This window comes from Aspergillus clavatus, genomic scaffold (assembly GCF_000002715.2).
Source record: "Aspergillus clavatus NRRL 1 1099423829805 genomic scaffold, whole genome shotgun sequence".
NCBI classification, from domain to species: domain Eukaryota; kingdom Fungi; phylum Ascomycota; class Eurotiomycetes; order Eurotiales; family Aspergillaceae; genus Aspergillus; species Aspergillus clavatus.
In genome coordinates this window covers 309892-334628 of record NW_001517094.1, presented here as the reverse complement: position 1 = coordinate 334628, position 24737 = coordinate 309892, and the positions used below count along the sequence as shown (strand labels likewise).

Genomic DNA, 24737 nt, shown 5'->3' with positions numbered 1-24737 from the left:
TATTCAATAACTCCCAATAGTAAAATTTCATTGACCTATTTCCATCAACATGCGCATGACCGGGAACCCAGCAGCTGCACCAGAATTGGCCGTCTCCATTATGCAAACGAAACTGCAGACGTACTTGAAGTTCAACGAGACGTATCCTGGATTTGGGGGCTCGCTGCCCTGGTTCACGTCCACCTCCAAGGACATCACGCCGACATCGGACTGGAACAACCGGGTTCCTGCGCTGGACAATGGGTATACTATCCAATGCCAAGTCCAAAACCGCTCTCTGTTGTCCGGGCTAATCGCCAAATAGTGAGCTTTTCTGGGCCGTCTATGGCTTCATCCAAGCCTTAGAAAATACCGGCAGCCCCGCCCATGCCAAGTTGGCCAGCCGGTGGCAGAACTGGATGGACTACACCAAGACGACCGCGGCCAAGGTGAAATAGAATCCATCCCGTCTCGCTCTGTATCTCTCTGCGTGACTCAGTCGGGGCTAACTCGATCGATTCTACTCGTCCCAGATCTTCTACAAAGGAAACGGCCAAGTGTGCGCGGTGTCAAGCATCAAGAACCAGTCTCTGCCCGTCGACCACCCTGACCAGGGATACGCCTGCGAAGGCACCGGCCGGCTCAACGATCCCTACGAAGGCGAGCTCTTCACCTTCTGGCTTCAGTTCTTCGGTGGGCTGTCCGACGCCGACGTCGCGGCGATCTGGGCTGCGAAGAAACCCCAGCTCGTGAGCGTCGATTACCACATGGGGAACATCGGACCCATCACCGTGCAAAAGGGTGTGTATCTGTCCTCCGCAGTATACTGCGTCCGTAGAATGGCATCGTCATCGGCTAATAGCTGGGGGTAAAGGGTACTGGTTCTCAAGCCACGAGCAATGGAAGGCATTGGAAATGCCGTACTACGACGTCGACATCGTGCGGTAAGTTCCCTCCCCAACATCTCTCCCCACCAGATCCTAGATAGTAATAAAAATGTAAAATAATATACTAACCCACCTTATCCAGCCGCGTGTTCAAAAACGCCGAGCGCGTCCGAACCTGCAACGCCGTCCTCACCAACGTCCCGGGCCTCTTCGCCTCCATCAACAACATCACCGACCCGGCAACCGGCCACGTCACAGGCTACATCTCCAACACGGGCATCCCGTCGATCTCGTTTCTGTCCAAGCAGGAACGCGACGTCGTCACGCCCTACGGCGTCTACCCGACAGTCCTCGTCGACAAAGCGGTCGGGCTGGCCTGGTGGAGGAACATGGTTGTCGCTAAGAAGATGCAGAGTATGCACTATGCTCTCTTTCTCCTGTCCCCATTTCTCTTCCCGAGCCATCATCCACCAAATTCAGAGGGTCTGACATGTAAACCGTGAAACATCCTTAGATCCATACGGTAGCACCGAAGGCACCCGCGTCGACGGAAAGGGCGTCTCCGCGCTCGTCACCTGGGACAGCAAGATCACCACCGTCACGGCGATCCTGGGCGGAGTGACGGATCTGGTGCGGCAGAAGATGAAGGCGGATGGGATCTATGAGGAATTCGTCAATAGTATCGAGGTATGTAATTCCATCTTCCTCGCTCTCTTCCTTGCTCGATATGTTGTTTGGTGGATGGTTTTTTTGCTAATGCCCGCGAAAGGAAGCATACGTGGCTGTCTTTACCGAGCTCAAGGGCGAAGATGTCCCCCTGTGTCTGCCGAGGGATGACGTGCCTGATACCGGGCTGCAGGATTTCACGTCGTGTCGGTGATCGTTGATCGTTGATATCATTGATATCTGTCGGGTGGTATGGTTGGGTGTTGTATATAGGCTTGCTGCTGTGGTTGGATATATGGAATGTTTTGATTTAGATGAACTATCTGCCGAATGACCATCTCAAGAGAGTGGGACAGGCATGTTTTTTTAGTGTTGCTCCTTCTCACTTCGACAACATCTTCCTGACTTTCTTCACCAGACTTTGCTCAAACTGTTCCACCCCATTGGCTTGCTCTACAAGCTTCCCGGACTTCATCACGTATACCGACCGTCTACGCCTCTGCTCCTCATCTGCCTTCTCCTCCTCCTCCGCCACCCCTTTAAACTCACCATCCAGCTTGTGCTCCCCGTCTCGTCTCCCCTCAATCACCGATCTCACCAAGAAACGATCATGCGAAACCAGCAGCACAGCCCCGTTGAACACAGAGAGCGCCGTCGCGAGAGCCGTCACGGTGTGGAAATCGAGGTGCGTCGTGATCTCGTCCAGAACGAGCAAATGCGGTGCGTTCCAGATCACTTTTGCAAGTGCCAGACGCACCAGCTGCCCGCCGGAGAGTCGTGCAACCGGCACGTCTGAGACAATCCGTCCCTGCAGACCGAGGGACGCGAGCAAGCCGCGGACCTCGCCTTCGCTGAACGTGCCTGCGCCTGTATCTCCGATCTGCTTCATCATGAGTGCGAGGGCGGTCAGGGTGGGGTCCGCGCGACCTTCCTCGTGCAGTTCATCGATCGAATGCTGCGCGTAGTACCCGAGTTTTAGCCGCGGGTGAGTAGATATCTTGCCCTGGGTAGGCGGCAGATCGCCCGTCAACAGACGGATGAGGGTCGATTTGCCGGACCCGTTCAGCCCTATAATCCCCACGCGGTCCCCCATGTGCATCACCAGCTCGACGCCGTTCAAGGTTGGCGGATCACCCCGCTTGTAGCGGAAGACCACCTCCTCCGCTGAGACCAGCGGACCCGGGAATCGCAGCTCGCTCGCATCCGGCAGAACCATAGACGCGCCTCGTTCGTCCGTGGGAACTTCGATTTCGGCGCGCGCGGTCAAATGGTAGCCCACCAGATCGCGATTCAGCTTGAATCGTCCGCCGGTGGCGCTGACCTGAACGCCGATACGGTTGTCGACTTTCTTCTGCCGCGACTTGGCCATCCGTAGCTTGTTGTCGTCGTTGTTTTTCTTCCCCAGCTTGATGTTCTCGCGGATCGTCGCTTCCATGTGCGCGACCTGCCGCTCCTGCGCCTCCTTCATGCGGCCCCAGTACAGCTTCTGCTCTTCAAAGTCCTTTTCGTACGCGGACAGGTTTCCCCGGAAGTAAGTCAGTTTCTGGTCCCGGAGGATGATGAGCTCCCCGCAGACAGCGTTGACAAAGTCGCGGTCGTGAGAGACCAGGATGAGGGTCATCGGGGACGTATCCCGCAGTTGCTGTAGGTATTTCTCCAGCCACACCACCCCTAGTAGGTCCAGGAAGTTGGTCGGTTCGTCCAGGATCATGATATCCGGGTTTTGGACGAGAACGCCCGCCAGCATGCAGCGCATGCGCCAGCCTCCGGATAGAGTCAGGAAAGGTTTGCGCAGCGCTGCTTCGTCAAATCCTAGTCCGAGAAGAATCTGGCGAGCTTGCTGCTCGATATCAACGAGTTTCATCTGTATTGCTTTAGCTTCCATCCGCTGTCGAGCCAGTTAACCACACTCACGGCCTCGAATTGAGCCTGTAGCTCTTGTAGGGAATCCATCGCCGCCTGTGTTTCGCTCTTGATCACCTCAGGGTCGACAGGCTGGTCGGATTCGGAGTGGTCCAACCTAGAGGAAGTCAGATCGCTTGCTTTGAGTGTACAATCAGGCAACGCACAGCTCCTTCGAAGCCTGATATCTCGCCTCCGCCGCTTTCAAGTCCTTCCGCGCCTGCAGCCCTCTCGCCCCGCTCTTCAGGCTTGCATTCTTCTGCGCAAGAAACAGCTGCTTCTCAACCTCATCGTGCCGGACCCTGCGCATCACCCGCACTGGCTCCATGGGATCCTCCGTCTCGAAGCTTTTCGACAGAACTGCCGCATCATATCAGACTCTCTCCCGGATCAAGAGCACACTGGTAGTCGACTTACAGTTGAGCTTCCGTACAACCTCGTTCCGAAACTGGTCGCTAGCCATGACATATTCTAGAACAGGCAGCTCCTGCCTCGCTCCTTCCGTACTTTCTGCCGCAAAAGCGTCGGCCGAGTCCTCCCCCTCCGTCTGTTGCAGGATAGCCATGCGAGTCGGATGCGGGATTCCAGGGACCAGCTTATCAGCCATGGCGCGGAGAAGTGCTGGAATAGATTAGCTGCCCCATCAAACGCCATCGTAAGCCAAAAACTGGTTTCAGAACACACTGGATTTGCCCGTCCCGTTCCGTCCGATGAGGCCGTAATGCACGCCGGACTTGAGACGCAGGTGCGCATCGACGATGAGTTCCCGCGCCTCGGCCTTGAGCTTGGATTTCCCTTTTGTCTTTGGTTTTGCGGGCTCCGCGGCGCTGTCTGGTGAGCCTGCCACAGCGATGGAGAGACCTTCCACATCGATCTGGATGTGTTAGTTGACTTCGGGGTGAGAGAAGTGAAGGAAAGTGAAAGGGATGCTGTTTATACGCATGCATACCTCCTGCGCCGGCTTATCGTCTAGCAGATGGAATCTGGTCTGCTTGCATGTTGCTATGATGGAGGCCATGATGGACGTAATCGTAGGAAGCTAGTCTTTTAATGCCTCTTCGTTCTAATGCAGAGAGGATGGGGCGAGGTTTGTATAGAACCACCATCCCGCCCCTTCAAGTTCAACGCGAGCAAATGTATCAACCAAGGCATCAGGGCAATACTCTTGACCAATAGCTCCATCCTGGAGATCATTTCCTTGAAGAATTTGCCCAGCACCAGTTGAGTCATGAGAGGAAGAAGTGACTCCAGGATGGGGAGCGGGGTCCGGAAGGGGAATAGCGGTTGGCATGATGCTTGGGGCATCTGTTTTGTTTAGAGAAGGAAAAAGGATTGTGCAATTTATGTGATTGATATGATTCATGATACGAAACTGGAATGCATTCAAGCTGCAGGTGTTTTCTATGACTTTAATAAAAAGTGGATGGAAAAGTACATCTAAAAGTTGTGATGGTCATCCAAGTACATTATTGAGAGAGGGCACGTGGCTACCATACATACGAAGTGACAAACGTGTTGTTGACTGTCAAGACGTCAGCTAGACTCAGTAGTTCACATCATATTAGACTATCGATATCTTTGAGATCATAACTGGACAGGTTCTCGGAAGGTCTGTTCTATATGATGACCATGAGAGTAGTTGCCACTTCCCGAGATGAACCATTCAGAGCTCAACCCAGCCAACCTTCATCCCCAGAACATCCCCAAAGGGCAAACCTACCACAACCATCACCAAGTCTCGAATTGTCGAATCACCACCTGCTGCACCATTCTCACGGCTGGTGTCAACTATAACACTATCATGACCTCATGACAGTTGGAACCCCTCAATCTGCAGCCATATAAGGGCGATAAATCCCGAGCCAGTTATCCATCTGTCCCAACCAAACATCACATTCCTCCCATCGAACTACTATCAACATGTCTTCCAAGAACTACAACCTTCGCAGCGGCATCAACTCGGCCGATGAGCAGCTCATCCCGGAGCTTCAGGAGTCGATCATTCCTGAGCCCCATTCGTCAAGCCATCAGAAGAGCCAACAGGTGCGTTATCCCATGAGATACGGTTTATGGAATGCTCGGATGCTAAAAGACACCTCTAGATTGGTGTGGACTCGGACCGACAGGCGTCGGATACTGATAACGTGTCATGGGGTAACCAGCCGGGCCAGTACAGCGCCCCAGAGACCAACCCCAACCCCAGGGGAGCATATCACTTCACTGAGGACCAGCTTGCTCACCCACTGGATCGCGAGTATGAGAAGTAGAGTGATGTTGGAAGAATCCGATGCTGTGATGTAGGGCATGATGTAGCAAGGCTTCAGTGAGATGCTAAATTGATTGATGTATATTAATAATGTAAAGACCTATGGGGTTGGACAATGTATGTCATATTTCAGGCCAGTGGTTCCTTTGAGTCGACATGAATATAGGTAGTCGATTGTATCGATGCACTCTCTGCTCCGGTCAGCAATGTTCAGTGCGCAAAGCCTTGGAGAATGGCAAGATAGAACAAGATCATATAGTAGTGGAGACGATCAATCTGGTTCAAATGCAACGAGTGTCTCACAATAGACGCCCAAAATATACTCTGATGTCTGTTCTTGGAAGCTTCATTTGAAACTTGGTGGTCAGAATGAATTCCAACTCAGTTGGACACAGCATATTGGCTGGACTAGCCATAGATCATTGATTGTTTCGCGACAGCCTTGGGAGGCATACTGCTCAATGCTCAAGCCATGAGATTAGTCTAGGCGCTCAGAGACGGTCGATGGAAGGATAGAAAACAAAGTCTAGACTGTTGACAATATAGGGCGGATTCGGTAGATACACGAATGGGTCGTAACCGAGACCATCCAGTCGAGGATATCGTTAAAACGCGGAGGCAGACGAAGATTGGATCCTGACCGAGTATGTACAATTGTACATACGGAGTACATCCATATTCCATAGCTTCCAAGATATCAAATCCGATCATTTTCTCCACCCCTGCGATTGGAGCCCGACTAGTTAACTACAGAGTATGTCCGCAAAACTCTGCACCAATTCGACCATATTAACACCGAAGCACCATGCATGATGCAAGTCTCAGTGGACGGCGGTACGGAGTACTGCGTCTCCAAGACAAATAGAATCAATCCAATCATCTGGAGGATTATCTTGCAGCCTGAATGTGGCGCCTGCTTAGCAGCAGTCCAGCGATACCGGGTCGAGCGGGTATTCCGCAATCTGGTCTGTTTACCGTTTGCGGTTGTTGTCTTGTTGAAGGTGGACTGGTGGGCGGTGGCTGAGATGCCAATAACGTGGACGGGGGACGAGACATATCCACTGGAGATAGAAGTCTAGAGTCTAAAGTCTTGAGTCTTGACAGAAGAGTAGACTATCTAAAGTATCTACTATGTAGAGATAATTATTGAATCGTGAAAGCTAAGTAGTGCTGAAGGAATGAACATCAGAAATTGGTCCATTGTGGGATCTGTGCCAAGCTTTGTTTCCGGTTGATGCTAAGACACTGGCAATCCACCATAGTGTACTCTGTAATGGAGTTACTTCGGAGTAGACAGTCTGAGTGGATGATATCAAGGAATGATCTCTTCTCCGATTACAAAGTAAGTGATCCAGCTGGAATGCCGTCAGCCGTTGCCCATCAACACCCCCGGGATAATATTCTGGACATGAATATCCAGGTACTCTCTTCAAGAAGAGAAAGGCTATCCTGGATTCCTGAACTACCTACTGTTCATCGAAATATGCACATCAATATTCATCACAACTGAATCCATTATTATTATATTATTCTTGAGACGACGCTGGAAAGGGATATTTTTGAAAATCCATACAATTATTTGATTGGCCAACTCAAAAAGCCACCGGCGTCATTCTTCGCCCCACCTGCAGTCTTGGTTAGGGCTTGGATGGGGACCTACTCCACTCCCCCCCAACCAATCATTAAATTGAGAATATCTTATCCGCAGCCATCGTTTTGAGAAAAGGGGATGGAACTTCGATTTTGCCCAAGAAACAGACTTGAAACAGCAAGTGTTACCAAAGGAGGGGAGTCTATATTCAAATACTCCGTACTCCGTAGTCGTCCGGAGGAGTATCTGAGTCTGAGTCGCTTTCTGGAGGTAATTAGTTAGTTAGTTAGGTATCTACCATGATCCAAGATAGTACGTAGTAGTACTCTTTCTGAAGTAGACTAGGTATGTATGCGTGCAGTTCACTGGCACTCTGCAGAATCGGTGTGATCGACTTGAAGTGAACAAACTGCCGTATCTCAACTCTCTACGTAGTACTGAAGATCTCCTATCTGATGGACAGGACATAATATTCTGTATAAATTTGTGAACAGGAGAGGTGGATCCTCTTCTTCGGGGGGCTGCACTGGAAAGCCCTACTGTAGTATTGTTTTATATTAATCACCCAATCATCAATTGTACTGTGGCCCAAATACTCCACCGGGCCCCGCTGAATTAGCGGAGGACGCGCAAGCCAGCCTATGCCTAACCTGATTATTTCTGTTTCTATTTCTACTCCGGAGTATTTCCATGAACTCTTAGCGTGGAGGTACCTCCTTAGTACTCCGTACCTAGTAAGGTACCTAGCATTTAGTAGTTACTAGTTAGTACTCTGTAGTACCTAGATAGTGGACACTGGTCACTGGAGTTCTCCCTTGGGTTGCTTCTGAGGTTCGTTCATGGTTGCCCTTACTTCTCCTCCCCCGTCTCTACTATCCACAGACGACGTTGACATCTTCATCTTCATCTTCAACTTCATCCCATCCATGTCATCTCACTTACCTATCAATCTATCTACCTACCTACATATCTAAACTACTATCCATTCATCCATCCATCTCCACTGCAGTTGAACTCACTCTAGATAGAATACTTCTTTCGATTCTCGTGGTGCAACTTCCCTCATAAATCTGTCCACGGCCAATCTCCAGTTATCCTCCCCATCCTCAACTTAACCACTTCGCTCGCTATCAACCACTGCTGTTATTGACCTCTTTGTTATTTCCTTGAACTCATCTTTCTCTATCCTTACTTCAAGTCTTCGCTATCCTCCCCCCATATATCCTTTCCCTTACGTCTCCGACCGTCTTTCGCTATCTCCTCTCGACGCGCCATTTCGAATCTTCAGATGATCCTACATTGATCCTACATCGATCCATTCCACTCCTCTTTTAAGCACGCGCAACTTCTCAGACCGATCAGAATGGCGATGCTGACGGAACATCCGATCTTACCCTCCTCCACCTCACCAATGCCGACCATGTACGAACAAGACATAGATAGCTTCATCAACCTCGACCAACTCACCTACACATCCGCAGAACCCGCTCGTCCGAAAGCGACTTTAGTCAGCCAGCCAGCTCTTTCCAGCGCAGATCTCAGCGCCAACAACGTACAAAGCGCGGGCTTTGCCGCCAACACCCATTCACCCATCGCTTTTCAAGGTCCTAGCCACCAATATGACGAGCACAAGCAGCAGACCGGTCTGCCGCCAGGGGCGCTGGCCCATGCAATGAACTTCAACCAGATGGCCGGCATGGGATTCGGGACGACAGCGACTCCTGCCTTCCCCATGAATGGCGATGTGTTTGCCAGCAGCCACATGAAGCGCGAGGACACTTCCTTCGATTTCAACAACATGTCTTCCCGCAACCCTTCCGAAATGGACCTGGAGTCTGACGGCATGGGTGCGGTTCCTTACTACTTTTCACCGAACCCCAGCAAGAGCCAATTCGTTGATCCGAACGCCCTTGGAGGACATGAGGTTGTTCCCGCCGGCCCTTCCACCCAGGTCGGTCGCATGTATCCGGGAATGCACCAGCAACAAGCCGCGATAGCGAAGGCTGCCCAACAACAGAAACAGCATGAATTGCTTCGCCAGCAGCAGCAGCAGCAGGAACAGCTTCAGCAGCGCCGGGTAGAAGAGCAGATGCAACAGACGACAATTCCCCCGGGCCTTCCACAGAACCAGGCTCCTCCCGTCACCAATCATGTTGTCGAAGAACGTATCTCCCGCTTACTGCAGCAAATGAGACAGAATGCGATGGGCACTCTGGACGACTCACCTTCGCCTTCGTCGTCACTGCCCCAAATGGCGAAACTCAAGAAAGATGAACAGGACATGGATGAAGATGAGAGGTTGCTGGCCAGTGAGGAAGGGAAGAAGTTGAGCAGCAAGGAACGTCGGCAGCTGCGCAACAAGGTTTCCGCCCGCGCTTTCCGATCTCGCCGGAAGGGTATGCTGATATCAGTTCTATCAAAATCACAATCATTTGCGTTCCTTGATGCTAATTTGAATCGCTAGAATACATCGGCCAGCTGGAATCAGAGGTCGCGGCGCGGACTAATGAGGCACATGAATTACGTCTTCAAAACCGTGTACTCTTTGAGGAAAACGCTCGTCTCACCGACCTCGCCCGCATGCTCCTGTCTTCTCCACAATTCTCCCACTTCTTGGACGACATGGGTGTCAATGGCATGCCTGTCCCGGCTGTGGCTCAGTCTCAACCCCAGGCTCCTCAACCACAGCAACATCAGCAGCAACAACAACAACAACAACAACAACAACAACAACAACAACAACCACAAGCTGTGCCTCAGCCATCCTTGCAAACTACCATTCCTAGCGAGGCCATTCCGGCCCACAGCCTTCCCATGGCTCAGAATCCCCAGGTTGGCATGGTCATGGTTCCCAACCCAGCGATGGATGTTTCTGCTCTCGGCATGAACAATGGTGCGTGGAACACGGGTATCGACATGACCTATGCCAACACACCTGTCTTTGCTGTCCTGGAGGTTCCCGAGGGTCCTGCTCTCGACTCCGACATTCTGTCAGGGAAGACATCGACCTTGTTGAATACATCTTTGCCAGAGATGTCTTCCGCGAAGGACGAGATCCCTGTCATTGAACGGTCACCAGTCATGGAAGTGCAGAAAGAGGAGGCCTCCGTCGGCGTCGAGAATCTGGATGTCGACTTCGACGAGTCAGATCCCGCTTATGCCCTCTTCGCCGACGTGCCTGCCACTCACATGACTCCTACCTCCTCCCTGGAGTTCCCCTGCGCCCTTCAATCCGAAAAGTCTACCCCTACGTTTGAGCTGGTCGTCGCGGACGAGGCCAAGGCTACGGCGACCCGCTTTGTTTTACTTTGCAACAGTATGGAGGCCGCCTTCCAACGCGTCTCCATGATGACTTCCCATCTTTCGTGATTCCTTATACCACAAGATCGACCAGCTTTGTGACATTTCTCAGGTTCTGTAAATTTTGTTCTCGAAATCTGTCTTTGTCTAGAGCCGGACTAATAAACACCAATCTCCACCTAAGGATACCGACGTCCTTTTTTTTTTTCCTTTGTTATGACATTTACATTGTACATCTGCGTCAACGCAGTCCAACCCGCCTTCTTCCATTCTTCCTTATTTCATATCACTGTCTTTGTGGGTATTCTAGGCTTCATGGGAGTGTTTCGGTGTTCTTGAGGATGGGTCTTGTTTGGGAGATTTTGGGATTCGGAGAATCCTTCTGGGCAGGAATTTAGGTACCAACAATTGAGCTAGTCAAATAAATATAAAAGTGATAAACATTCTAGAGCTCGGAGGTTCCCTTCAAACAAATACACGGACATAAATGTAATAGTAGACAGTCTACTCCGGATGCAAAGTGCCAATTCTGTCACCGCCAAAGACAGCCGCCAAGATTCTGTCAGCGGCGAAACAAATCTGGACGACTTCTTCTTCTAGCCTGACTCACAGTCGTCGCAACAAACCCTCCTAATCAAAATCATTTCGTGGTAGGAGTATAGATTTGAGCAATCTCATTGAGTCCATCTTTTCCATGCGATGATTGCTTCTTTCCTCTCTTCCCCTCGTTGAAAGCTTTTCCTTCAACAGCCACATTGGCTTCCCTTCTTCTCTCCGGGAGGCTGTTCACCAGGGCCTTTCGCGGCACTGCCCCTTCACTGGCAGGTCCCTCCTGCCTGTACAGGGCTGCATCATCGTTCAAGGGGAATCGCAGCGCCTCCAAGAACAAATTTTGGCCTCCCAAGTCGGCATATCCGTCTCCATACCCAAGCCGTCACCGGCCCAGGCCCCTCGACATCCGTCCGATCAATCTCAACTCCTACGTTCTCAAAGCGCCCAAACTCGAGTTCAAGCGCGAGAAGAACTACGTTCTCTACGACCCCGCCGCACACAAAGACTCCGGCTTCGACCCCTCCCCCCATCCACCCACCGGAAGCAAACCCATGAAGTTCTACTACCAGGTCCTCACCACGCCGACCGCCGACACGCCCGGCACGGCGGTCATCCTCCAATTTCCCGACAAGCGGTACTTGTTCGGGCAGATCGCGGAGGGAACCCAGCGGGCGTGCACAGAGCGCGGCATCAAGCTCTCCTACCTCACGGATATCTTCCTCACCGGCCGGACGGAATGGGCGAATAATGGTGGTTTGATCGGGGTGATCCTCACGCTGGCGGACGGGCTGGCGAGCACTGCGAGTGCGCTGGAAACGGCTGCGCGGGAGAAAGAGGCAAATCGCCTGAAGCAAGGTGGGAAGCCTGCGCCGTCAGGGAAACAGCAGCAACCCTCGGCGCAGCCGCAGGATGGACAGGCGGAGAGTGAGAGAGGGTCGCTGACGATCCATGGCGGGAAGAATCTGACGCATACGTTGGCTACTGCGCGCCGATTTGTCTTCCGCAAGGGGATGCCGGTCTTCACGAAGGAGTATGACTCGGAGACACTGGCCAAGAATGCCACCGGTGCGGCCGACGCGGCCGATCCCTTCGAGCAGCCTACCTGGGCGGATCTCAATATTAAGGTGTGGGCCATGCCCATCCATCCTTCACCGCAGTCGCGAGTCGCATCGCCGCTGCCTCCGCGTCCGAGGAAGAGGAGCCATGAGGAGTTCCAGGAGCGCGATGTTGACAAGCCAGCTCTGGATCAGCACACCCAGGACCAGATCATGAGACAGTCTGTCATTTCGGACATGTTCAACTCGTCGTGGAGGATGGACGCGCTCGTTGAAACGCCGCTGGTCGAAGTTAAGATGCCCGCCGTCATGTTTGTGCGGAACCCGGAGACCAAGGACCTGGAGCCGTACAAGGGTCCTGCCCCTGGAAGCAACGAGCCTCTTCCGGACATCAAGGTTCTGGTACGCCAGCCCTGGCCAGGCGCTAACATCGAGAAGCTCCCTCCCACGACCCGGGGCCACAAGGCTGTTTCGTACATTGTACGCAACCACGACATCAGAGGCAAATTTGACCCCGTCAAAGCGAAGGCTTTGAAAGTCCGCGCAGGCCCCGACTTTGCGCGCCTGACTAAGGGCGAGAAGGTGCTTGCCGAGGATGGAACTACGGTCAGTCCGGATATGGTTCTTGGCCCACCACGCCTGGGCAAGGGGTTGGCCATCATTGATCTGCCTACTCCTGAGTACGTTGATGATCTTGTCGGTCGGCCGGAGTGGAATTCGCCCGCGGTCACTACGCAGCTCGAAGCCTTCATTTGGATCCTTGGTCCCGGAGTAGGCGACCATCCCCGACTGCGCGAGTTCGTCGCTCGCATGTCGCACTGCAAGCACACTGTCTCGAGCACGGACTACTGTCCCAACTACTTGGCGCTAGGCAGCGTGGCAGGTTCGTCTATCCGCCTGGCTCGATTGCGCAGGGAGAATTATCCCATTCCGTATCACGACAACCAGACTCTGCCACAACTGGGCACTTCGACATGCGACTCGGAGACAACCAAGGCGATGGTGCGGAACTCGCCGTTTGAATCAATCAAGCCCGGTCTTGTCATCGATATGGAACCCAAGTTCGAGCTGAGCCGCTCGGAGATCGTGCCGCTGTTCAATCCTGCGGAGACAATGCAGCGGATCCCTCGCTCCATCGAGCAGCGGGTGACGGCCATCCGCCGGCGGGTTCAGAAACCCGAATTCCAAAAGAAGCTGGCCGAGTTTCGCCAGGGCCTACCGGGCGCCAACGTGGAGATTGTCACTTTGGGCACTGGCTCGTCCTCCCCGTCCAAGTACCGGAACGTCTCCAGCACCCTTGTCAATGTTCCTGGAGTGGGCTACTACCTGCTTGACTGCGGCGAGAACACCCTGGGTCAGCTCAAGCGGATGTACGACCCGAAGAAATTGCGCGAGGTGCTGCAGAATCTCCGGATGATCTGGATCAGCCATCTTCACGCCGACCACCACCTGGGTACCGCATCTGTGATCAAGGCCTGGTTCCGTGAGAACTATCCGGAGGGTGTTCCCCGCACCACCACCATCGAGACCGATATGTCGAAGATCCTCACAGACAAGCGACTGTTTGTTATCTCCGAGGAAATGATGGTTGGTTGGCTGGAAGAATATGCGGGCGTGGAGGACTACGGCTTCGGAAAGCTGGTGCCTCTGGTGGCCTTCCCCAATTATGCCAACGGCAGCATTCGGACGACCCTCTCCTACCGCCACACTCGCGACGACGGGTCCTATCCCGGTTACGAACAGGACGGAAGTCGTCCGCAGATCACCACACTAGACTTCCACGACAAGAACTCTCCGCTCACCCCGCTCCTCCAGCGGGCCACGGGCCTCACCGATATCCTCACCACGCGTGTACCGCACTGCCGCGGCGCCATGGCCGTCTCGCTGATCTTCCCGGACAGCTTCAAGGTCTCCTTCTCGGGCGACTGCCGGCCGTCGAACAGCTTCGCGGCGATCGGCCGCGACTCGACCGTGCTGATCCACGAAGCCACCTTCCAAGACGACATGGCCATGTCCGCAGTCCTCAAAAAACACTCGACCACCTCGGAAGCGTTGGAAGTGGGCCGCCTGATGGACGCCCGCACCGTCGTGCTCACCCACTTCAGCCAGCGATACCAGAAAGTCGCCCACGTCGAGCAAGGCTCCGGTCCCGCATCAACAGCAACAACAGCACAGCACAACCCCCTACCCGTCCGCGAGAACCTTGATGTCCCAGACGACGAAGCCGAAGCCGAAGCCGAAGCCGCACCACCAGCAGCCTTCAAACCCCAACCCCAGTCACAAACCCTCAAGGCCCCCGTCACCGCCGCCTTCGACTACATGCGCATCCGCGTCGGCGACATCCCCATCGCGCAGGCCTTCGCCCCCGCCATCGAGAAACTCTTCGAGATCCTCGAGCGCGCCGCCGCGGAGGAATCCGCCAAGCACCGCAAGGTCCGCGAGGCCGCCGACGCGCTCGCCCGCGAAAAGAAACTCAAGAAGAGGGCCAAGGGCGGGGCTGCCCCTGCTCCTACCCCTGCTGCGCCAGCAGGGCAAGCCATGGACCTCGATGCGGATAAACCGTCGGTGTGGAGCGCCAGCGAGAGCGAAAGCGGGTGGACGACTAGCGGCGATGAAAGCGTGCGTTCTGGACGTGGACGTGGACACGGACGCGGACGCGCGGGGAGTAGCCCGCGCCGCTTGAGTCCGAGTATTCGGACCAAGAGCGGTGATGCCGGTGCCGGTGCCGGTGCCGCGTGAGGCGTGAGGCGTAAGGCGTGAGGGATATCAGTTCGACGTGTACATCTACATAACATAAACATTGTCTACACTCGACGTCGAGAGTATACAAGTATACACATAAAACATCCAGGTATAGATAGAGTATGGAGGCCGCGTATCAGCCGCTGGTACATCGTCCGAGCCGCAGTCCGAGTCAAAAAGTTATATAGATAGATAAATCATCCACTCTACAGACGTCCACATCCAGAGTTCCCACACCCATATCCAGGTAGAAGCTTAACCTCCGGCCGTAACAAACGGGAAATAAAAAAGAATTTATTAAATATATATAATCAAGTTAATTAATTACACCAACTAAACTTCCCACTCCCACCCCATTTCCGAGTCTAGAACCCCGCGACACTCTTCTCCATATCCCCCTTCCCATACAACCCCTCGCCCAGATTCTGCACGCACTCGCTCGCCCAGCTGCGCGGCGTGTACTTGTCCACGATCTCCTTGAAGGCGGCCAGGGTGCAGAACGTCTCGTCGCCGGGGAGGTGGTTCTCGGGCTTGGCGGCGCAGCCGGGCACGCGGACCGGGCGGTCGTTGTAGCGGATGCGCACGTAGTGCTTCTGCAGGGTTTGGCGGGAGGAGGCGGGGAGGTCGGCGAGAGGGGTGCGGTCTGTGGTTGTGGGCGTGGTTGTGGTTGAGCTGAGGAGGGAGGAGAGGAGGCCTGATTGGGTGGAGGGGGTAGATTCAGCGGTGGAGTCGGCGGCGCGCGAGAAGAGCTCGACGGCGATGGAGGACGTGAAGGGCGGCCAGCGGTCGTCGAAGGCGCCCACGCTGCCCAGGATGGCGGCGAGGGTGGTGTCGTGGCAGCCGCTCATGGCGAACTTGATGGCCTGGCCGGGGTGTGTGCCGGAGGCGGAGGCGGAGCGCTCGCTGCGCCAGCCGCCGTTGACGGCGGCGTTGACCATGCGGTCGACGACGTCGCCCATCAGGGCGCCAACGCCGAGTTTGCGGTATTCCCTGCTCTCCGCGTAGCCGGCGAACCACTCGTCCACTGCGATGTCGTTGGTGTACTCGCGGGCTTTCTTGTCGTAGAATTCGGCGGGGAGCTTGGTGGCCGGGCCGTGGGCGTCTGTCGCATTGATCGTGTCGTTGATGCCGGACAGCCGGGGGTGGGAATCGACGCCGACGCGGGGAGAGGCCTCGGGCATCCATTTGGACCAGAGGCTGTTGAGGTAGTCCATCTGTTCAGTCTCGTTCCCTGTATTTGTCCAAGGACGGGGTGTGTTAGACCAGGCGGCAAACTCTCCTCAGGCATCAAGAGTGCAGTAAGGGAAGTACGTACATCGCTTCGCTGCGCGGTCGGCAAATAGTCTGGCCAGTTGCCTGAATCGTCGACAATTGCCCTCGTTGGGGAAGAGTGTCTCGTCAGACACGGAGCGCCCGACAATCACCGGAGGGGGGAAGTCTTGCGTGCGCGCGCTGGCAGGATACATGCCCCAGAACGCCTGTTGGAGGGACTCAAGGGCTCGAGGGATAGGCGTCGCGCGAAGATACATGTCCTCCGTGTCCGATTTGATCTTGGGCATGAAGCCGAGCTGATCGACATACAGATGTCTCATGCGCTGACCCAGCGCAAACGTGGTCTCCCGCCCTCGGTCTGTCAATTCACCATGCTGGCTGTGTTCAGGCCGAGCGCCAGTCAGCAAGTCTCACTTCCCGACAATATCTCTGCGCAAAACTCTGTGGAAAAAGGAAACTTGCCAGATGCCCTCGATCTCCCCCGTCGCACCCACAGCCACGACTGCCTCGTCTTTGTCGCCAAAGGCCTCCATTTTCCTGCGCCATTGGAATCCATTCCACGAGGAGAGATCTTTTTCGCTGGCCGCCATCTGAATCATCCGACGCGCAACGTTGCAATACGGCCAATCTGTATGCGGGGAACCTGTCAACGGTGCTCAAGCGCTTCGGGACGAGAGGGGGGGGGGTGGGTTCCTACACGGCGCAAGGCCAGCCTTGGGAGGTTGTCAGCTCGATATGTCACACATTGTATGGGCTCAGGGCGGTCATATCGCTCACATTCTGAAATCGCGAAGAAACCGGTGTCCGTTCACCTGGAATTGGCTGTTCAGTGGATGTGACTCCGAAGATGGTCTGGGGAGGGCACCGATAGCGTACCGTGACGCAGGAACTAGTTAGTTGCAACAAGAATCATTAGCAAGAGGTCAATTGCACCAAAGCCGTAGAGATCCGAGCCTTCCACGTACCACCTGCACCAATTGAAGCTTCAGGTCTTCGGGATAGAGCTTCTCGAGCTCTTCCTTGGAGTAAGGCGCACGGGGGACAAGAGTGGTCATTGTTACCGCCCCTCACGAGCCAGTGAAGAATAGACTGAGGGAGAAACTCGAGAATCTCCAGGTTTCCAGAGACGAATTCTGACAAGATGGAAATACAACAACAATTGCTTGACTGAGCAAGGATAGATGCGGTGACGGAGACGAGTCGTTGACTATCAAACTATTAAGCTGTCCGAGAGGCGGTGGAAGACGCAGCGGCCAATGAATGAATGGATTGCAGAGGGTCATCCATGATGATGATTGACTCTTGGGCGTCATGGAGGAGTCGCTGTAATGCTGTAAATTGAATTAACTAGCCGGTGTGTCTTGAATGTCTTGCCTGAATGAAATCAGAAGAAGAGATGGTAGTGGTAGGTATCGTTGAATTTCGCTATCTCAGTTCTGGATTCCTCTACCTATCTTACTATTACTACGTACTATACAAGACTTTAAAGGATATACATCTAGTCTATCTTTATCGATCTTTCCCTTCTCCATGAAATAGTCTATTCTATCAAGTGCAATCCTCGTAGTCTAGGAATCGTTCCTCGACCCCCTTCACCAAGATGCTGCAATCGCCGCGCCCGCTCGAAGGAGTGAATTTACATTTGCGCCATACTCGTCTTTTCCGCCGTGGAGTCCACGGCCCTGATCCTCCTTCAGTCCCAGGATGAGGCTTTACCTAAATAGCCGGCAAAATTCCTTCACCGTCAGGATATCAACCCAGCTCAAACCCCAATCAAACGCAAACGTGACGACGCTGACCCCCACACCGAGATGCATGACATACATAACCAAACGCCGTGGTATAGCACTTGAGCACGGCAGCGAGCCGCTCCTGATCCTTATCGCCAGCAAGGATGCTTTGGATGGCGGTGACTCCCGTACTGAGCTGAGGATGGCCGGCTTGACGCCGGTCTCGGCGATGTGCTTCTGGACCAGGTAAGTTCAGCGCAGAGGTCATGGCTCCAACTGCCCACACCGTAGAGGATCTGGTACCTGATTCAGTTGGAGGACGACGTCGTGGGCTTGAGCATGGACGATAATGGTCAAGGCGCTCCCTCTCAGATTCCAGGGCACGTAATACCCCGAGATCTCAGCTGCGTTTTCGAAACGGTAGGATAATAGTTACAAAGGAGAGAGGAGAGAAAAGAGAGACAGGAAGGTGACAATGAACTCATTGAACGCCTTGCCAACTGGATTCTGAGAGTCCGGTTGTACTATCCCCGGGGTCTGAATACCGGTGGAATCCCCTTTTGGTTAAAGATCCCTCGGGCGAGGGCTTGACCGGATTCTGAGAGTCCGACCTGATTAGTGAAGGTGAGTACTACATGGCAGACAAAGAGGTGTTGAGGACAGGGGATTCTGGAATATATAAGAAGATTTAAGGGTGATAGACGTTAAGTTTCTTCACTAGCTGTTTCAAAACAAGCAGTAAAGGGTAGATAGCTGTAAGTTGCTTGAAAGCAAAAAAAAAAAAAATAGAGGTGAGAGGGAGAGTATAATACAATGAATCAGGGGTTTCCAGAATCGCAGCGAACAAGATGGTCATGAGGGGAGCTAAAAAATGGCTCTCTCTCCTCAAAGGGAATGAGGTACTTGGTTGAGGAATGAAAGAGCCCTTAGATAGTTATCTAGCAGTATCGTGATGGGCGGATGGCAGGAACCAAGCACCCGGTCAACGATAGCATGGGTCGTGGTGGTGGTAAGATTTGTCGAACATGAACAAAATGTCTTGGTCCACCTAAGTTGACCGGACAGCAGTTTCTGACCGACTATTGCTGTTTGGCCAGCTTTGCTTCGTGATCCCGCTTCATGGTGTTGAGATGATCCCCAAGCACTCGAACCAGCTTACGTCGTGGGACTATGTGGAAGCTGAGGCCTTGAAGGGAATGCAGCCAATATGCCCAGACAATCGGTCCGCCGCATCCGACCCGATTCAAAGCTGCATCGGCCAAGGCACGCGAGGTGGGCGTGAACAGGTTGACTTTGACATCATTGCCCTTGCTCTGCGTATTGCCCACTCGCAACCCAAGGACTTCCACATCTTTCCCGTCGATCGTCATCTCAGCCTGCAGCGACCGGGTGAACGAGTCCACGAATCCCTTAGTACCACTGTAGACACTCAGAGTAGGCATCCCATAGGCCGCTGCCGACGAGATATTGAGAACCAAACCGGGTCCGTTTCGCTCGAGGATCGGGAGCAGTTTCCGTGTGATTTGCACCATGAAAGTATTGTTGAGATTGATAGTCGCGTTCGCCTGCTCAAACGTGAAGTCGGCCAATCGCGTGAACAGTGTGACCTCTCCTCCAATATTATTGATCAGAACCGTAAGAGGGGTGTCACCGATTTCCTGCACGATGGTATCGAGATCTTCGTGGTTGTTCACCGCGTCAAAGACGATGATCCGGACATTCGCGTTGGGATAATCGGCCAGAAGCTCTGCCTGCCTCCGCAGGAGTTTGTCGCGGTTCCGGCCATGCAGAAACACATTGAAGCCACGCTTGCAAAGTTCTTGCGCGAACCCGAATCCTATCCCGTCGGTGGAACCGGTCACCAGAGCCCAAGCATCTTTCCCAGGGGGGTTGTAACGCGGAAGACCGGAAGGTCGGAGATAGCAATACAGGTGTCGTGCAACTTGAATAGCGAGGAAACAGGATGTGGCAGCGCCAACGTAGGCAAGCGAGGTCGTCAATTTCTCCGGTAGATGCATCATGGTAGGGAAGTTATCAGCGAGACAGCTTCGTTCCGAGAACCCAGGTTGCGCTCGTCGGGGCTCGGGAGATCTGTTCTATCGGTGTCTCTTGAAACAAAGTCAGTTCTTCCACAGACCTGGACATTCATGAATCAAAATCAAATAGTCCTGAGCTGGGTGGTAAGAAAATAATCGCATCGCGTTGTGGCCAAAAATGGGTCAGCGTCGAGTCTCCAATCTGACTCTCTCCAAGCCACATTCGGAGTTCGGTTGATGGGAACAGTTGCACTCGGGAGATGAGGTCATCCATCACGGAATGGCAGTGTTTTCCTATCGAGAGAACCAGCTGGTTGAGTCTTCAAAACCATCGAATCTGCATCGGAGAGCTGCCTCTTTCGACTATCCACAGCATGACAAGCCAGTCTTTCACGTCGCATGCAGAGGCGGAAGATCAGTAGAGAGTTCTTCTCCGATATTGTATTTATTGCCAAGACACCTTTTCCCCAGCTTATTCTGGACGACCAACCCTGTGCTGCTTCTTTGATGGTCTCTCCTGTTCAATCGACACTGGAAATTTTTTTTTTCGTCTGGTCAATATCCCAATCTCAGTTTCTTTGGGGTTTCTATCTGAATCGCTCCAGTTCCAGTCTTGGAGCGTAGTCCCTCGGATCACTCTGTATCTCTCCGGTCCAACAGAATCCGCTTATCTCTCACCTGTTCCACCACCAGATTGAGGGAGTAGGACACTAGACACTAGGACTACCCACCCCCCTCTTATGTGAATGCGCTTTGATTACCATCTCGGTATATCATCCGTGCTTTCGGCTTTGGCTCGTTCCAATTGCGCATAGCCATGATCCCAAGGTGACCAGCTTCTGCTTCATTTGCTGGTTGCGCGCTGCCGATTCCACGTCTACAGATTGAATACCCTCAAAGTCTGGTGACTGTGTGATACAGTGAATGTCTTTCCGTATCAATCTATAATAATAAAGGTTTCGGTAGAAGATCACGGTCCTCCGTCCCTCAAACGCGCCTTCAACGAACTTGAGCTTCTTACACCAGTGTTGAGATCGATCCTTGGTAAGCACCTTATTCCTTCGTTGCAAGATACCATTTGGGTTAGCCAGCCTCTTACTCGTTCCATCTAGAAAGTTGAACTTGTGTCTGGGTGACAATCGACAAGATTTTGTGACAGACTGCCATGGATGTAAGACAGCCCATCAACTCAAGCGCATATCCCCCTTCAGGTTCTAGATATGCCAGAAGTCTTGTCTTCTTGGCGACGGACTTGTTCTTCCATAGCAATGAATGGTTCTCTCGGCATGGCGCTATCCTAAGGTGACGCCTACTTTTCTTATAGATCCATCAGCAATTGGGCCCGCCCGCACAGGCAAAGTCGGATCATCTCGCCACGACCAAGCCCCAAGATGCCAAACCGCGCCTGCTCCTAATGGGACTTCGCCGGTAAAGCCCTGTTCTATTCCCACTATTATGTGATGAAGATGTTGACTCCATACAGGAGCGGCAAGTCGTCCATCGCCAGTGTTGTTTTCCATAAGATGCCCCCGAACGAAACCCTTTTCCTTGAGTCGACGACTCGCATCCAAAAAGATTCAATTCAGTAAGTGGAGAAGCTTGAATTGGTCTTCCAAGCCTTGCGCTTACCCCTGCTTCTAGCTCTTTCATGGACTTCCAGGTCTGGGATTTCCCCGGTCAGCTGGAGTACCTCGAGCCATCGTTTGATCTCGAAGATATCTTTGGCAGCCTTGGTGCGCTGGTATGGGTTATCGATGCCCAGGATGACTATCTGGACTCTGTGGCTCGCCTGAACCGCACCATTCTGACAGTTCAGCAATACTACCCCAACATCAATATTGAAGTCTTTATCCACAAGGTCGATGGTCTTTCAGACGAATATCGCACAGATACCTTCCAAGACATAGTGCAGCGAATCTCAGATGAGCTGAGTGACGCGGGTTACGAGAACGCTCCGGTGCACTACTACCTGACCTCAATCTACGACTACTCGGTCTTCGAGGCATTCAGCAAAGTCATCCAGAAGCTGATCCCGAATCTCTCAACTCTGGAGAATCTGATCAACACGCTCGCCAATAATTGTGGATTTGAAAAGACATATCTCTTTGACGTTCTGAGCAAAATCTACATTGCTTCTGACACTCGTCCGGTAGACATGTCGTGTTATGAAATGTGCTCGGACTACATTGACGTGATTGTCGATGTCTCCGAGCTGTATTCGTGGGACCACCCGGATCGCAAACCTAAAGGAGATCAAATCCAGGAGGCAGAAAGCCACGTTGTCCTACACGATGAGACCATGATACATTTGATGGAGATGAACAAGTATGTACTGGGTGCTTGGATCTCTTTGATTTTACCAGATGTCACTGACTCCCAAAAGATATTTGTGCCTGGTCTCCGTGATTCGAAATCCAGAAGCAAAGGAAAAGAAGGGGCTCATAGACATGAATTGCCGTACGTTCCAGGATGCACTGAATGATGTATTTTCCCGCAGTTGGGAGCAACATGAGGACGCAGATCAAACAGACGAACCACAGACACAACCTCAGCTTGTCGAGCCAGGGCCGAGAAGCTGAGCACTAAGCAATAGTGCATGACATTCGAGGCATCGGCTTTGGGAAATGATCGGGATGACTGTATGACAAACTCAGGGAGGGTGACAAACCGATTTGCAAAGATTATCTGACTATGAAGCACTCGTTACTGCAATCTTTTCATACTTAACTCTGAACGAATGAATACCATACCAATAATTTGATCGAAGCCGATATTGAGTCAAGAGCTTAAGGCACCAAGGCATCGACCTTCCGGACCCACTTTTATCTTTTCTCTTTTTTCCTTTTTTTCTTGAGCTCCAAAAGTTCATCCCAACTTCTTCTTCCTCTTCTCTTCTTCACTCCCAAGTCTCAACAGATCCCACAATTCCAACTCCCTCGTCAGAGGGCTTCTTAAGCATAATGTTAGCTTGACTATACGACTAACCTCGAATATAGCAGCTCATCGTCGTCCTCAGTCCTCACATCTGGGTAAGTACATGTATTTTCTCGCGTCTTTCTCCAGATGAGAATCCTCCTCTCTCTCTCAAATGATGAAAACTTTTTCCACATTCGCAGTTTCCACGCTAGCCGTCGCTGAGAACCCATCTTAGACGTGCTCTGTGCGCAATTTCTTCCTTGGATGTCTGACTTTTTTTGGCACTTGCCTTTGATATTTGCAACATGATCGTGTGTGAACGGTTGCTAATGATTTCTCAGTCTAGGTTTATTCAACTGACAAATGTGATGCCCTATTCTCGTCCAGAGTATCCTTCGTCGTGATTAGCCTCTATATAGTCGACGACACTGGGTTGTTAGGATAGTACATTGAGGAAGACTTGTCGAGAGTACTGCATGGATCAGTGTTTTTTTTAAGCATTATCCTCTATGGCATATAGCTTGATGATGCAAACAATATCGTTTTCTTTCAGTCGAGTTTTGTGGCTCATGGAATTGCACCTAGCCATTCCTGCTCCTTAAGGCCCACAAATCCCTTTCCACGTAATTTAATCAGACATATTGAGACAAGCCGACCATCCTAAACTGTAGTATTGTAAAAGTCAACGAAATTTCGATGTCTACCATTCAAAACGGCAGCTGTTTAGACCTGGTCACACCATGTTCCAGTCAAACCGGGCGGGGAACTGCAAGTCCATCATGTTGTCTGTCCTCAAGACATCTGATCCAACTCCAAGTCACCGAATCTTTTGCACCACACAAGAACAAGAACCTCGAATGCCGTTCACTACCATCTAATCACTTCTAACCAGAACCATGTCCGAACTCCGCCAGAGACAAGTTCCTCCAACATCCTCCTCGCCATCCAGCAAACCCCCCAAGTCGAAAGCACCGCGACGAAGCAGCCATGCCCGCAGCAGCATCGGCATCCTCGACATCATCCGCGTGCTGGTCACGCTGGTCGTCGCGTCCTGCGGCCTGTCCTACTACATGACCGGCGAGTCCGTTCTCTGGGGCTACCGGCCCTGGTTCACCAGATGGCCATTGCTAGTCCGCTACATTGTAAGCCTCGCTCACGGCCCAAACCAAAACCCAAACCAACACCCCCCCAGGAAGAAAACAAAGCCCACTCTAACATCTCCATTCCAGCAAGGACCCCTCGCACTCACGCCCGCCCAACTAGCCCTCTACAACGGCACCGACGCCTCCCTCCCCATCTACCTCGCCGTGAACGGGACCATCTTCGACGTCTCGGCGAACCCGCACGTCTACGGGCCCGGCGGCGGCTACAGCTTCTTCGCGGGCCGCGACGCCACGCGCGCCTTCGTCACCGGCTGCTTCCAGGAGGACCTGACGCACGACCTGACCGGCGTCGAGGAGATGTATATCCCGCTGGAGAGCGAGGAGGACCGGGCGCTGGGCAGCGGGGAGCGGAAGAATCGCCGCGCGCAGGACGTGAGAGATGCCTGGGCCAAGGTGCACAGGCAGGTGGCGCACTGGGAGAACTTCTTCCGTAACCATAAGAAGTACTTTGAGGTGGGGAGGGTGGTGGGCTTGGAGGAGCTGCCGACGGAGAAGAGGGAGTTGTGTCGCGCGGCGGCGCAGCAGCGGCCCAAGAAGCGGCAAGGGAAGTAGAGGGATCTTTGAGGGGATACTACGAGCGGGTATTTTATAGTGGTTGCGTGTGTCGCTCGCTGTGTTACTACAATTTCCGAACTTTCGATACTGTATCTACGCCAAGGGTGGCTCCATCCATGCGGAAG

The 24737-nt window shown here is 52.9% G+C and overlaps 9 protein-coding genes across 9 annotated transcripts, besides 5 other annotated features; 6 read left to right on the top strand and 3 right to left on the bottom strand.

Moving 5' to 3' along the window:
* Positions 1 to 49: 49 nt before the first annotated feature.
* Positions 50 to 1746, top strand: ACLA_019160 (endo-beta-1,2-glucanase; the record flags this gene model as incomplete). Its single annotated transcript, XM_001268636.1, has 7 exons — positions 50 to 243; positions 305 to 428; positions 513 to 780; positions 854 to 923; positions 1009 to 1280; positions 1381 to 1553; positions 1636 to 1746. The coding sequence occupies 7 exons, from the start codon at positions 50 to 52 to the stop codon at positions 1744 to 1746; spliced, it is 1212 nt and encodes a 403-aa protein (XP_001268637.1).
* A 168-nt stretch (positions 1747 to 1914) lies between these two features.
* On the bottom strand, positions 1915 to 4452 carry ACLA_019150 (ABC-F family ATP-binding cassette domain-containing protein; the record flags this gene model as incomplete). Its single annotated transcript, XM_001268635.1, has 6 exons — positions 1915 to 3396; positions 3447 to 3552; positions 3602 to 3794; positions 3852 to 4055; positions 4119 to 4308; positions 4384 to 4452. 6 exons carry the CDS (start codon positions 4450 to 4452, stop codon positions 1915 to 1917), a joined length of 2244 nt encoding a protein of 747 aa, XP_001268636.1.
* Positions 4453 to 5354: 902 nt separating this feature from the next.
* Positions 5355 to 5701, top strand: ACLA_019140 (uncharacterized protein; the record flags this gene model as incomplete). Its single annotated transcript, XM_001268634.1, has 2 exons — positions 5355 to 5477; positions 5537 to 5701. The coding sequence occupies 2 exons, from the start codon at positions 5355 to 5357 to the stop codon at positions 5699 to 5701; spliced, it is 288 nt and encodes a 95-aa protein (XP_001268635.1).
* Positions 5702 to 8230: 2529 nt separating this feature from the next.
* Positions 8231 to 8291: a microsatellite.
* Positions 8292 to 8654: 363 nt separating this feature from the next.
* ACLA_019130 (bZIP transcription factor) lies at positions 8655 to 10660 on the top strand (the record flags this gene model as incomplete). The annotated part of the gene is made up of 2 exons (XM_001268633.1): positions 8655 to 9687; positions 9756 to 10660. 2 exons carry the CDS (start codon positions 8655 to 8657, stop codon positions 10658 to 10660), a joined length of 1938 nt encoding a protein of 645 aa, XP_001268634.1.
* Positions 9330 to 9363: a microsatellite.
* Positions 9971 to 10039: a microsatellite.
* Positions 9993 to 10039: a microsatellite.
* Positions 10661 to 11694: 1034 nt separating the features above from the next.
* Positions 11695 to 14937, top strand: ACLA_019120 (ribonuclease Z; the record flags this gene model as incomplete). The annotated part of the gene is made up of 1 exon (XM_001268632.1): positions 11695 to 14937. One exon carries the CDS (start codon positions 11695 to 11697, stop codon positions 14935 to 14937), a length of 3243 nt encoding a protein of 1080 aa, XP_001268633.1.
* Positions 14419 to 14443: a microsatellite.
* A 368-nt stretch (positions 14938 to 15305) lies between the features above and the next one.
* ACLA_019110 (putative acid phosphatase) lies at positions 15306 to 17267 on the bottom strand (the record flags this gene model as incomplete). The annotated part of the gene is made up of 5 exons (XM_001268631.1): positions 15306 to 16171; positions 16256 to 16590; positions 16627 to 16855; positions 17089 to 17101; positions 17178 to 17267. 5 exons carry the CDS (start codon positions 17265 to 17267, stop codon positions 15306 to 15308), a joined length of 1533 nt encoding a protein of 510 aa, XP_001268632.1.
* Positions 17268 to 19021: 1754 nt separating this feature from the next.
* Positions 19022 to 20091, bottom strand: ACLA_019100 (putative short chain dehydrogenase/reductase; the record flags this gene model as incomplete). The annotated part of the gene is made up of 2 exons (XM_001268630.1): positions 19022 to 20023; positions 20080 to 20091. 2 exons carry the CDS (start codon positions 20089 to 20091, stop codon positions 19022 to 19024), a joined length of 1014 nt encoding a protein of 337 aa, XP_001268631.1.
* Positions 20092 to 21143: 1052 nt separating this feature from the next.
* Positions 21144 to 22564, top strand: ACLA_019090 (GTR/RAG family Ras-related GTP-binding protein; the record flags this gene model as incomplete). Its single annotated transcript, XM_001268629.1, has 6 exons — positions 21144 to 21149; positions 21303 to 21406; positions 21462 to 21563; positions 21620 to 22303; positions 22362 to 22435; positions 22476 to 22564. 6 exons carry the CDS (start codon positions 21144 to 21146, stop codon positions 22562 to 22564), a joined length of 1059 nt encoding a protein of 352 aa, XP_001268630.1.
* Positions 22565 to 23790: 1226 nt separating this feature from the next.
* Positions 23791 to 24609, top strand: ACLA_019080 (putative heme/steroid binding domain protein; the record flags this gene model as incomplete). Its single annotated transcript, XM_001268628.1, has 2 exons — positions 23791 to 24036; positions 24124 to 24609. 2 exons carry the CDS (start codon positions 23791 to 23793, stop codon positions 24607 to 24609), a joined length of 732 nt encoding a protein of 243 aa, XP_001268629.1.
* Between the last annotated feature and the right edge of the window lie 128 nt (positions 24610 to 24737).